Source organism: Corvus hawaiiensis, chromosome 3, assembly GCF_020740725.1.
Source record: "Corvus hawaiiensis isolate bCorHaw1 chromosome 3, bCorHaw1.pri.cur, whole genome shotgun sequence".
Taxonomy (NCBI): domain Eukaryota; kingdom Metazoa; phylum Chordata; class Aves; order Passeriformes; family Corvidae; genus Corvus; species Corvus hawaiiensis.
Window position 1 is genome coordinate 7734533 of NC_063215.1, and position 14118 is coordinate 7748650.

Here is a 14118-nt window from a genome sequence, read left to right on the forward strand (position 1 = left end):
CAATCAGCATTTCAGTAATTAGAATTAATTCTGTCAGGCACTGGTTCTTTCTCCTGCAGCTACAGGGTGTTGCTAGTGCTTTTCTACAGTATTTTTAGATTCAGAGACATCAGTGAAAGGCACAACAGCACATCACCTATGGCCACAGTATAGGCAGGAAAGGGCACGTGGCTCTTCTCACCCCATCAGTCCCTGCCCACCCACACTGCAGAGAACTGTTCTGAGTATTTCAGACACCAAAGCTCAGCACTGTGCAAGCAAAAAGAGGCACTGCGGTCAGACATGATCATAACCTGGTCATATTAATTCAAATTCATTATCCCAATCCAGCAATGGCTAATCCTTGATGATATAAATGAAAAGAGTGAACTATTGATCCCTGGAGCTATCTACAAGCAAGTTGGAGTTGGAGATTTGATTACCCTTGTTTTAGAGCAAGACTGGCTTTTGGAATTGGCCCAAAAAAGACAGTTTTCAAGAACATGGCTCCTGTTTCTATGCCATGGAAGTTTTTTTTATCTGTTGTTTTTGATTCATTTATCTCGAACTGCACCTTGTTAGGTAACTGTTCCCTTTCATCCCTAAATTTAACAGAGTTAAGCCTAGGCAGGGATGTGAGATGTAATTAAGTACAGATAGGTCACCTGCACCAGCATTTCATGAGATGTTGCATGACAGCTGCGTGGCTTGTGGATGGGTACAGCTGGAGCAAGAGAGGTGATTAGTCTGTCATTCCTTGGGTAAGATTTGCAGAATTTGTGGTTGAGTCTAGAAATTACAGGAGCAAGAAGCCCCAGCTACAGTAAACAGAGAGATGCTGTCAATGAGAGAGAGGAGTGAGAGGTTCAGGGATCTGCTTGGTGCCTCTGTGAACTGCTGCCATTACACAGCAGCAGTTTAATTTCTGTGCTGCACCTTGAGGCTTGAGAAGGAGCTTTTCTGTCCTCCTTGCCAGGGTTTCTCTTCAGAGTAGGGCACATTGCTCTGCCCCTCCTTTCAGAGCAGCATCCAGCCCAAGCCACTCACCCTCCTAATCCAGAGCCATGCTTCAGGGCTGGAAACAGCCAGGCTGTGACACCTGCGGTGGGTTTTGTGGCAGTGCAGAACACCACTGAATATTTGTAAGCTGCCATTCATTTATGTAGAAGACCATACATTTTTGCTTGATGAAAACATGTTTTCCAAGGTCTGGCAGCTGCGAAATTTGAAGCCCAGCAGGGAGCTCCGAGGGGCGGGCGGACGGCTGCCTGGGCAGGCAGAGCGAGCGTAGCGCTCATGGAAATGGGCCACCCAGAGCAGGGAGCTGTGTCCTATGCCAAGATCTGGTGCCCAACACACAGCAATTATCACTGCCTCGTTTAAGAGAGAAACTTTGTCCACAGCACAATTTACACCTGTCCCCTGGCAGTAAAGGGTGAAGGATATTTTACACTCCCAGGCGACCTCCTGTTCTCATGGTTTAAATGGTTTCACAGAAACTCCTGGTGCTCTCTCTCTAGGCACAATGCAGCTCTCCTGGCACTGAAACAAACATCGTATCTTTAACTCCCTGTTTCTCTGTTTTCAACTACACATTATAGTTTGTTTCCACATTCTTTCTGTTCTACAATGGAGCTGAAGTGTGCAGATGTGGAAATGCTGCCTGCTCCTCTCGCAGAGTTAAAAGCAGGATTCTTAATAAGCAAGAAAACATGAAGGGGTCACCAAGAGTGGAGTTTTCTTTCATCTGCTATTTCTCATTTTGGGTTTTTAAGAACGTAAACACAAACCAGACAGTCTGTTTTCCAGACACCTAAATGCTTTTGCAGTTTTGTCAGGCTGTTTCAGATGGATAGTGGCAGGTTTCTCTGTTGTGCATCCAAATGCTCCCTTTCCACACAATGGTGTAAAACGCAGAATGACATCCTCGTCTTCTGCGTAGGTGTAAAGCAAGAGGAATTTGGTCTTCTCACCCTAAATGCTTTACTTGTCCTGCCCTGCCTTCAAGCCCTCAGAGTGTATATACAGCCCCACTCTAGAAAAAAAACCCAACAGAACAAACAAAAACTCTGAAGACTTGAAAAAAAGGCAAGGTATGGTGGAAAAGCAATTTGGCCATGAAGTCACTTGCTCTGCTATGCAGGAAAAGAAGGATGAACATAGCACGGCCAGATTACAATGCATCCAAAATACTACTTCTTGTGACAGAATCTCTTTGTACATGTGACTTACTGCTCTGTGCCAGTGGAATCAGGCACCCAAGATGACTTAAAAGATTAGAAAGCATCATTAAAATCTAATCTTGAAAAGATAAAGCTGGAGGACAAGATCTGTGTATCTTTAGTAAATGACCAGAGAGAAGTCTACTTGTAAAAGCTTGCTTATAAAAGCAAGCATTTTGGCCAAGAAGAGACTTTTATGTCAAGTGCTTCCTTTTAATAATGTCATATTTAGTAGAGATTCCAGTACTCTGGGTTAAGAAGAAGAAAGCAGCAAATTAAAATGTTCTGGTGAAACATTTCTTTGTTACGGAAATATCAGAAATTCCATTTATTCAGCAGCTGCATTTGTCTATCCCAAATACAGCTGGGAATAAAAAAGATGGCTCTTCATGAGATTTTCCATTCGTTCCTTCCTCCCAGAACATACACACCCACACCCACCCGCCTTCCACCATTTCTTCTAGGGCAGATACAAAACCAGAGCTCATTTTTTTCCTCCCCAAAAACCAAGAATGTTTTAAATCAGAAAATCTGTGCTCTGCAAGAGGCACATTTTGGAGATGGGTTTTTTGATGGATCTGGATCTGTCTCTTTTTTTTCTGTGTACACATATAAGCATAAGTATGTGCCATTAAGAAAAACACTAGTTTCCATAAGAAATCATTCATGTCCTTTTAGTCAACTATGATTCAGGTTGGTCTTTTTCTCTGGGTCATGAAAAATGAGCACTTCCAGAAGGCAATTCATGCTATTTATCGTAAGGTGGGATATATCGTCCTGCAGACCACTCCTGTCTTTCCTCCCAACTGCAGAGAAGTCTAGACAGCCAGCTTAGGCTGGACTCCTAAGGGAAGGAATGGAACACCCATCATAAGTTCACTGTCTCTGCAAATCACCCTCTCTTTCATAGTAAAGGGGGATGGCTCCTCCTTCACCTTATCTCTTAGACACCTATTTTGTGGGGACAGGAGTTGCCTCTTTGACAGGTCTGTCTCCCTCTCTGCAGACTGTAGCAACAGTTGAGAAGGTGAGGTTAGACCTAGCCCGTCTTAGATGCCAACCTTGGACCTAAATATTGGTTACCTAATGCGAGAGATAAGCACCTCTCATTGGTCATGGGGACCTGCCTACACATAGGAACCTGAATTAGGAGAAAAAGATCCTTCAAGAAGCCTTCAAGGTTCTTATCTTCATTGTTTGTACCATAAATTAAGCCCTTGTTTTGAAATGGCTGATTCCATAAGTAGCCAAGTTGAGCAGGCTGAAGTCAATGTGGTTGGCGGTGCACTCAAAACATACAAGGTGGCCATTAGGGGAACAGAGAGCCCCAGTTCAGCTGCTGTTATCATCCATGTTCTCCTGAAGCCCTACACTGCAGCAGTCCTGTATGGATCCCCACCCTTCTGCTGAACCTTACCCTCCTCCCTTCATGGACACAGCCACGTGGAACAGGTATGAGGAACATTTCACACCTGCTGTTCCTAATACACCCAATCCTTTACAGATGATTTTGCACTGAAAAGGGCTGAGATTTTTTTCCGTGGTCAGTTGCTGTTGGAAGGGAGATGAACACCAAGTCCTGGCTTAGGCTCAGGACTGGACTACCCAAGCTCAAAAGGGATCATATATTTGAAAGATAAAACACATGGAATGAAGAATTTTCTGGATGAGGAGCAGAATGCTCAGCACAGGATTAGCCATTTTCTGAGAAACTAAAGGGATTTCAAAGTGCACTCTCATTACCAAATTTGTTTAGTAAATAACTTTAGAATTGTTTTGGACAATCAAACCTGCTTATCATCTTTTTATCAGTGCAATAAAAACAACATATTTTCTTCTCTGCTATGACTAATTCTCATCAAATAGCCTTCCTCAAGATGAGCAATAACTCTTGTCCTATTATGTTTTTTATCTGTATTTTGGTTTTATTTTGAGAAGGAAATAATTGATCTTATTTGATTTTGAACATTTCTCTTTTATTCTTTTGAGACACTACTTGCTATTCTACCATCAGATACCAACTTGAACACATAGTGGAATCAATGGCAGAATATGAGGTTAATAATAACCAGCCTGTGGCAAATAATAAGCCAAAGTAAATACTCTGAAAGATTCTATTTCTGCATGGTTCAATAGATGTACATAGCACCTTCATGAATAGATCTTCTTATTGATGTTTCTGGTGACACATTGGTGCCTTTGGTTGGAATGACACTAGGGTTTAACCCCGGCTTGCAGTGATTGAAATGGCCTTTCTATTATATTTAATATAAAGAGATCTCTTTTGTTCTTTAAGAAAAACTGCCATTTCTTGTTTTGATTTCTGTAATAACACAAGGAGTACAATATAAATCACATAAAGCTTTAAGCGCTGTCTCAAAGGAGCTGCTAACAAATATCATAGAGGATTCTAGATGTATCGTATCTATAAACAGTCTAACTCTATGAACTATAATGATTCTGTATTATTAAGGGCACAATCCCACAAAAAATTGAGTGCCTCTTGCAACCTGAGCCCTTGACTTCCACGGGATTTGAGAAAGGACAAGGCTTTACACTGCAAATATCCTACAAAAAGCAAGTCTTTAGAAATTCCACCCCATAGCCCTGAGTTTATTGTTTTGCAAAGACACACTTGCTCAGTTTACAGGTGAATATTTATTTTTCTCACCTGACAGTTTTGCAAACTCAACTTGACATCAAGCTGAATTTTTTCTTATTCAAGCATCATCATCAGTAATAAAGGTATTTTTGCCTTGGATACACCTGTGCAACTCCATTAGCCTCCATCAAGGTTACATGTGTGCAATTGAGGTTATATATGGAAGACGACTGGGATGGAGAGACCTGATGGTGGACACAAATCGACCTCTGGAATATTTATTGCTGCTGCTGATGTGAAAGAAGGCAAAAAGTGGTGAGTTTAGCAAACAGGCTAAACCTTGCACTATTTTTTTCTTGTGATGCATTCAAGCCTTATGTGGGCAGCTGAAAGACAATACATGCTGAAACCTAGGCTTTTTCTTTCACAAGATCTAGGGTTTTAATTTTTTTTATTGCTTTAACTAAGTTCATAACAGAGCAGTGCTCAACCTAAAGTATATCTGCATTTGACAACTAAATAATAAAGCAGCAAGATTCATCAGTGTGTGTGCTTCTAGAAATAGATGCTACCTGGTGACTTCTGCACACAAGCAGATGTCTTCACAGCAAAATTCAAATGACAGTCTTTGGACAGTCAGTGATTTATTTCTGTAAGTTTGTTCTAAGATTTTTCTTTTCCTGTAGAGGAAATTTCCTATTCTTTATCACCCTGAAAAGCATATACTGTAGCCTTAACAATTAAATAATAATGAGCAGACAGAAGAGAAAGGACAGGAGAGATCTGGCATAGCTACTGCTAGCTATCATTAGATTTACAGAGGGGAAAAGACATGCTTCCTAGGCCAACATATTTTTTATGAATAATTGATAAGGCAGTCAGTACAGTTATATCATAGAAATGTAATATATATCCATAATTATAGAACCAGCTTTGTGCAAAAGGACACAATACACTGAAAGGAGATACCAGCCAATATGCCATCCTGAAATAAAATACAGTCACTATTGTGTTAGTTGGCAAAATTTAAATACAGGATTTGAAGCAAGCAAAATGTTCTTTAATCCCATTTTTTAGCACAGTCCAGGCTCAGTCTGCTCAGGAAAATACTGCAAGGCAAAATCAGCAGCTGCATTAATTTGCTGATGATTGAGGGAAAAATGAAAGTTATCCTCATGGTTTTTTTCTCCCTACTTGCTACTCTAACTTAGTAATAATACAAGAGTACCAATTTACTCCTATACAAGTATATGAAGCATACAAATTGAAAAATCAATGTAATGGAAAAAAAAAGATTATCATGCACTGTTTAGAATCAATCAGCTAGAAACAGGGGGGAAAATGCGAAGGTGGAGACATGACGTTTAGAAAATGTACATCCTGTACCTACCCTAAGCTGGAGTGTTTGTATGAAAAAGCTACTGTTAGTCCAACATGCAGACCGAGCTACATTTTGACCAGAAAATCATCTTATTTCCAATCTTTTCTAGAGAAATTAATCAGCTGTCTTTTCTTCTTTTTAAAGTCCCCAAATAATAAAAATATCAATCCCTTTGCCCATAAAAGCCACACAAAAGCATGTAACAAAGATTTCAGGGTGAAGGGATTACAATACTCCAAATGCTTTATTTGCATGATGTCTCAGCACCATTCACCTGAACGCTGATGGCTTTTTGCAGCCTGAAGCACAGACTTTTGTTGTGTGTGACAGAGTCCCTTGCAAACATCGACAGCAGCGGTTTTTAGTTGTGGACTGAATCACCATTAGCAGTGGAGTTTAAATCTTAGATCTCTCAGTGGTGGAACACTTTCTTCGGCCAAAACCAGCCTCTACTCATCAGAAATAATTACACTGTACGAGTCAGATGTGTAACAAATGGATCTGAGTCTCAGTTTGGAAATACATTCAGAGGAGGTGGAAAGAATGGCTACTGGCTCTGTGACAGGAGATTCAATCTTCATAAACCTGCAAGAGAGGGGAGGAAAAAAAAGCGACACAAATGCGCCCTACAAAAGAACAGAGCAGATCACAGCTGGAAGGAAGGCAAACCTTTTAATCAGGTCCTTGAAATACAAGCTGCAGGAAGCTAGAACATTTTGGTGGACTTCAAACTCTTTGCCTTCAACAATAATTTTCAGGTCTGTAAACTCTTTCGCTCTGCGTTGCTGGTTCAACTCCTTCAACATTTCTGCAGAACAGAGAAGACAGACAGTGCCAGGGTTCCCATTAAGAGTTTTTTTATTTTTACTTTTTACTTTTCATTTTTTTTTTTGTAAAGAAGTAGAGAAACAGGAAACAATTTATATTTTTGTTGGTAAGATTGGCTCAACACAGACAGTCAGAAGTTACAAATGTAATATATTAAAAAAAAGAAAAAGAAAAAAGCAGGAACCAGTAGGTCTAAACAACTGAAATATATATACATAGAAAAAAAAGCAAAAACAATTCCTAAATTTGGAAGGGTTAAAAATGAAAATAAAATATTTCAGCATTAGCAAATCAGAAACACAGAGAATGCATTATCACAGAAAAGTTAAAATAATTTGTTATAATCAAAATCAAGAGCTAATGAATTTCTATCCAAATGGAAATAAGTTTTGAACATACTAGAATAATATTAGTAAAAATGGTATTATGATGCAATATGAATTGGATATGGGTCAAAATAATAAAACCACAAGACCTGCAAAAATAATTTATCCTTAACATAGTAAAAATGTGTTAAGCCTCTCTGGTAACAGAATAAAATAGCAGTTCTAAATAATATATAAATTACAGTGCATAAAAAATTAGCTAAATTATCAATGCACCTTGCCATATACCTCAGCTATATAGACTACAATTGTATATGTTTCAGAATTAGCTTAAAAGCATCCTTATGATAAAGAAGAATCTCATGCAGAGAATAAATTACTGCCTTTTATAGCAATTCCCATTTTTCGCACTCCAAGGATTTTTACCATCACAGCATTTTTATTTTTTAGCCTTCAACGGCTTCATTTACAGCAACAATCAACTTTCACACATCATGAAAGAATCATAATGATTAAAATAACCTATGAAAGTGTTTCCATCCTGCAATAAAGCACCTACCTTGCATGATGCCTCCTTTTATAGAGCCTATTGGTGCTAACAGTATGAAATGATAGTGTGCCACGTCTCCATGTGGGGATGCGAACTACTAAGCAACCTATGTGTTTTATATGCTGCCTGGACTTTTAAGGCTAAGACTTCCCTCCAACTTTGCAGACCAAAGTGGCTATCAAGATGAATAATATACTTTTCACCTGGGCAATAGCCTGGCAGTTCAGAAGCTGGTGATCAAGATGACAGAAGACCTGATTTTAAATACTAAAGGACTTAGGGTTTATTTTATGTTTGCAATAGGTCAAGGTTCTCATTTCCTCAGTGTAACACCCTGAACACATTTCTCTTCAGACAGATCTGTAAATCAACAACAGTTCCTTACATCGAGTCCTTACATGAAGCAAAAGGGACCTCAAAGGTGTGTAACTCTAACTGTGCTCAAAGCTACTGTCAGGCTTGAGCAAGAGCTGCCAAAGCACTGCCAAAGGGTCTTATTGTGAAACACAGACTCAAATAATCCCTGGGTTCTCCTGATTCCCCAAGGAAGCTCAACAGGAATCATTTCAGCAAAGCACTAGTGTTTAATGACACAAAAGCATGCAAATATGCAACTGTTTCATGAAAAGAAATTGAAGCTCTCCCAAGCCCCAACATATGTGGTGCGTATTTTTCAGGCCTAAGTAAATAAATGTCACCTTGCACATTTATGTCTATTTAATGGAAACACAGTAGTGTCTGAAAGGCTAATTATTCTGTGCTGAAATGGGTCAGTGCTCTCCAGAGAGGAAGCAGATCATTAAAGAGGGCACAGAAATAACAGCAGGCTTTTGTCAGATCTATAATAGGGGAAAATAAACCACTCTGTCCTGTGGGTGCTATAGCAGGGACTATTTTTAACAAATTCAGCTGAGGTAAAGCACAATGATACATTTTGAGAAAAACCCAAAATGGGATCTGAATGTTCACTCCTGTGCAGGGAAGTCTCAGGCTTTTGCTGGAGGTGTGATGCCTGGGGTCTCACTGCACAATGAACACTTCGGGCCTCAGCTAAAGACGGAGGATGGTTTGGGAAAAAGGGGTGTTCTACTTGACTGGGGGCCAAAGTGACTGAGGTCTCTGGTTTCACAGGAATAGCACCAGGTGCTTTATCAGTTGCATGTATTTGTGGAGGAAGCATTTTTCTGTCCTTTTTCACACATGAACAAATTTTTTCCTTTTTCTGTCTTGGTCCATTTCCCCACTTTCATTTACAGCAACGCCATTTTCCTCACACCAATTTTCTATCATTTCATGTCTTAAAGACTGTTACTCTTTCCTCTAAACTTTCTGATACTCTCTCCCCTTTTCAAACTTACCCAACCACTGTCCTTCACCCCCATCTGCACTCTTCCTAAGTTCCTATTGAAGTTCCATTTCTCTTGTATCTGTGACTTTACAACCTTCCTTGCAGAAGCCTTTCAGGGCAAGGGCTCCATCCATGACTAAGTCATACAAGTCTAAGATTACGCTTACACAAAGGGTCAATCTCCACCTCACCTCATTCCATCTCCCTCTTTTAGAGCTCATGATCAATTATTATGGTGTTCAAAGGGCACAACTGTATGAATAACAACTGCACAGATGAATCCTGTGCTTTAGAACAGGAAAGGAGAGGAGAGGAGAGGAGAGGAGAGGAGAGGAGAGGAGAGGAGAGGAGAGGAGAGGAGAGGAGAGGAGAGGAGAGGAGAGGAGAGGAAACAGATTTTAGTTATACTCTTGAATGGGCTGGAGGTGTTGGAAAGTGAGCTCAGGGTAAGCAGGACAGTACAGACCATCCTTGAACTCCTGACTGTGGCCAAGATTACTGAAAAGCAGGAAACAAAGCTCAGCCACTGCACCTGTTGATGTTGTGCTCTCTGTGCTGCCTCCAGCACTGTGAGAGCTGGTTTGAGAACCTTAAGTCCCCAGACAGCTCCCCCAGCTAATGGGCTCATTATTTGGACTTGCTGAGCACCCTTTATTTACACTCAGTCCTGGGCACAGCTTCTATCTATGCTCCTTACACACTTGAATGTGCTTTATGCTGCATGCACTCATTAAGGGATGCAAACCAGAAAACAGGTCTGGAGCAGTGGTGCAATTTGGCTCATAAAAACTCAGAAATGAGAACAAGTTCTAATCAGAAACTGAAACTCCTCTTTTTCCTACAGACATTTGGAGGCCGTGATTCCCTCCTTGTTCCCCTAAATTGTTATAGTGCTGTCTACAGAGAGATGACTATGAACAGTTCTGAATTTTTGCAGCTCAGTATCTGAACTAGAAAGAGAGGCAGGTGGAGAGGAGGTCAGGAGACTGCATTGATTCATCGATCTTCCTCTCTCAGGCTCCTTTGTATTACTAAATAACTAGCAGGCATTAGTATTGGACACAAGGTTATATCAGAAAGGGCCCTCATTCTCAGAGTATTTGTAATGCTCACACTGTGCTTAGCCAGGCATTAATGATTTATGAGGACTCAGGATGAGTTGCAAAACAAATTTTTTCACCAGGTAATAATGCCTGCCGATGAGTTGTAAAAGAAGAAACAACACAGTGCAGTCCTGGCAGTGAAAAATGACCTCAGCTGTCTCCGGCTAGTCCCTCTTCTGGGCTCTTCCTAATTTTCAGCATTTCCTCCAACAAATGGAATTTCCTGAAGCCTTCAAAAAGGGATGTGCTGGGAATTTCCTACTGGTTATTTATCCCTCTCGTTTCTTTGTTCTAGCAGACTTTATTTTCTTTGGTTTTTTTTTTCCCCCTCATTTGACTTTTTGTTTTTTTAAGAGATCCAAGTAAAAATGAAGTGCAAGGACAGTTAAAGTGCAAGGTTTCAGCAGTGTGAGCACTGATGTTCCTTCTCCTCAGTGAATTACAGCCAGTGCTCTACCCTAGTGCAAGGGATTTTCCCTTCTTGCCACAGGTGCACACACACACTGGAATGACAGAAACCAAGCCAGTCCTTTCTGTCTCCTTCATCACTACTGATGCTAAGTCATTCTCAGTGAAAGACTGGTTGAGTACTTTCTTCATAAAGAACTGCACAATAGACACCCCAAAATTACATGAGCTATGCAGTGGCTGAACCTAAAGGGGACTTGACCTGAAACCTGCAACTGAACATGAACATCTCTGTGGAGCTTGTGAAAGGCAGCACTTTCTGTCTTGCCATTATCAGCATCATTGGTATCATTGCTTGGGGGCATTTAATGTAATTATGTTGAGAGTCCCAGAGATAATATAGGTCAGAAGGTATAAGTGACTTTCCTCAGGTCAGGAACAGAGCCAGGATGAACTCAGAAGCTTTGATTCTTGGTCCCCAGCTCCAGTGATCACACCACTTTTTCTCCCTCTTAATTAATGGACAAATTACAAATTAAACTAAAGAGCCCGCAAGCCTTGGAACAATACAGGATCAAGCACAACTCTGTAATAGTGTAGATCAAGTAAAGGGAAAAGAAATTATATAGTGAGTATTTTTTTAAAAATTACTTATGATCAGAAATAAAAACGAACAAGGAACTTATTCCCAAAGTTTATTTATTCTGTATTTTAAGCACAGTGGAGACTGGATACTTAAAGACCCTCTCTAATGCACATTCCCCTGGCACAATGGAAGCTCTCAGGTTTCTTTCCATTTTTAGTAAAGAACTCTTTACTTAAAACTGAATAGATAAAGCTTTAAAAGGGGGCAGCAACAGTTAAAATATAATGAGCCATAAATTATAGAAGAACAATTTTTGCAAACAGCATTTTAAAAAATTTACTTGGGAAAACTAACCTCTTATAAAACTGCAAAGGGTAACTCATGAAACATCACTAATTATTCTTGTGAAGAATGTGCAAGAGACCAATGCTTGCTCACACAGGCTCATGCTTTCATGATTGGGACAGAAAATGTGGGAAAGCCAAGAAAAGTTACTAGGAGGAAAATCCAATTACCTTCTTCCCTTAATAGGTATGGAGATTAATTCCCAAGGTTATGCTCTAGTTATGCAAAACAATAATTTTAACCATTAAGTGCCAGCACTGCCCACACTTGCTTATTTTGATAGTGGTAGAGCATGTGTAGATACAAGAAACTAAATCATGAGGCAGAAGATGTAGGAGTCAAACTAGAGCTGTGAGTGACAGGAAGGAGTTTACCATGGTGAACCCTTCCTATGTGAACCACACAAGAACTCAGGATTTTTCCCACTTTGACAAGTCTCTCCTTCTCCTCACCACAACATCCACAGACACACAGAGAACCCCCAAGCCTGGAGAGTACCCCAAGAACCTGCTGAATGTTCCCTTGTGCTGTTGATACATGGCTTGAAGCAGCTGCAGAGAGGCAACAACTCAATATCCAGCTGCCTCATTAGGCCAGGCTGATGAAGTTAAGCAGCCACACTCTGCACTGCAGTGGCTGATGCTGTTCTCTACTCCTCCAAACACCCTGACCTGGCAGACCAGGATGAACATCATCCATCCCTTAGGGTCTCCCATGATGTTCAGGATGGGGGTTAGTTATTTCCCAGTGGACAAATACAAAAATCAGCTACAGCATATTCCATGTGGTGTGAAGACAAGCGCACACCTCTGGAGAACAGCTTTCTACTTGGGACTGAGGATAAGAAATACGTCTTTTAACCTCTTTTGGCCTGAAAGGAAGAGGGAAAGGGAAATGAGTGAACCCTGGCGAGATTCATTAACAGATGAGGATGTTTCAGGAAGGGACCCACAAAGATCATTGAGTCCAGCTCCCAGCCCTGCACAGGACAGCCCCAAGAATCACACCATGTACCTGAGAGTGCTGTCTGAACACTTGAGCTCTGTCAGGCTTGATGCTGTGACCACTGCCCTGGGAAGCCTGTTCCAGTGCCTGACCACCCTCTAGGTGAAGAACTTTTTCTTAATACCCAATACTACCCTGTGATCTTCAGTTTCCTTCCTGGACCCTGAAGATTATACATTCGGTTACCTGGACTGTCTCTGCAATCGAATAGAGACGGAACCCATCTCAGGCACAACACAACCTGTTCTGTGTGCTTAGACAGGTAGGATGTAGTGTCTCTCCCCAGGGATTTCCAAGGGAGATTAAATAATTAGTTGGGACCAGACAGTCATTTCTTTTTGCAGAAGGTGAGAACTAATCGGTTGCAGATAAATACTTTCACCTTTTTTTTCTTATTGGATCTCAATTTTAGTTGAACTTCTTTATCAAGAGCAGAAGGAGAAGGGGGTGTAAGAAAGCAGGGACTGCCTATGCAAGGATCCTTTATTGGAGAGGTGGGAGAGGCAGACAAATGGTGAAGCGCTCTCACTCTGTACTGTACTGCAAAGAGCCAAGGCTGCTCAAGGCTTGGGATGGAGGTGCAAAATACTGTCTGCATGATACTGGTGTGCCCAGTCCTCCTCTCACAGTCTCTATTCATACAGGACACCATCCCGCACCAAACACATGTGAAAATGCTTGACTGGTTCTGGCTACCTCCTGCATATTTTGCTTTCCTAAGCCATTAAGCCAGATAAAATGAGCTGAGAAAAGCTCAATACTGACTGCAGGAGCACCGCGAGGCCGTGCCCTGCCGAGCCTGTGCTACCCAGCTACACACCCTGGCGAAGATGGAGCATATGCTGATGGAGAGGTATCACTACTGGCACAGCTACACCAGCCCCTGAACAAAAGGCAACGAGAGTCATCTTCTGCTGGGTTTTGTCAGCACAGCAATGTGAAATGCAAGGTGTGAAGTTGTCATACTCCAAGCTGATACAGCCACGGCAGTAGGACTTTGTAGTGCAGACCAACCTGTCTAGATCTTCGTTGTGTTGACACTGTTAGACACCTGTGCTGCTAAAGAAAACAGTAACAGATGCTGCAGAGTTGGAAAATATTTTTAAATCCTGCTGAATAACACGTATGTGGCTGTATATGATAATTCTACTCAAAGGATTGTTGGCAATGAGATGTCCTGTTGTGCTAAATAATTTTTTGTTGTTCATATAGACAAATTCTTCTCACCTTATGATGAGAAAGGATCAACAAATTTAGCTGTGGTGATTACTCATTTGAGGAAGACAACTGCAACTCCATGTGTGAATGGAACCTTTCTAAATATACTAAAAACTCAGGGAAGTCACTATATCATGTTTTGAAACTAATTTTCAGGCTATTATCATCACTGGAACTGACATTAGGAAGCACCTCAAGGCTGCCTTCACACATTACA

At 41.0% G+C, this 14118-nt stretch overlaps 1 protein-coding gene across 4 annotated transcripts in view; it reads right to left on the reverse strand.

Annotated features, from left to right (window-relative positions):
• KLHL29 (kelch like family member 29) overlaps positions 1–14118 on the reverse strand; it is a 406206-nt gene that overhangs the window by 64155 nt on the left and 327933 nt on the right. For all 4 annotated transcript variants that reach the window (XM_048297613.1, XM_048297610.1, XM_048297612.1 and 1 more), the window contains one exon: positions 6854–6992. In XM_048297613.1, coding sequence (XP_048153570.1) covers positions 6854–6992 — 139 coding nt within the window. The remainder of the gene's footprint in view (positions 1–6853; positions 6993–14118) is intronic.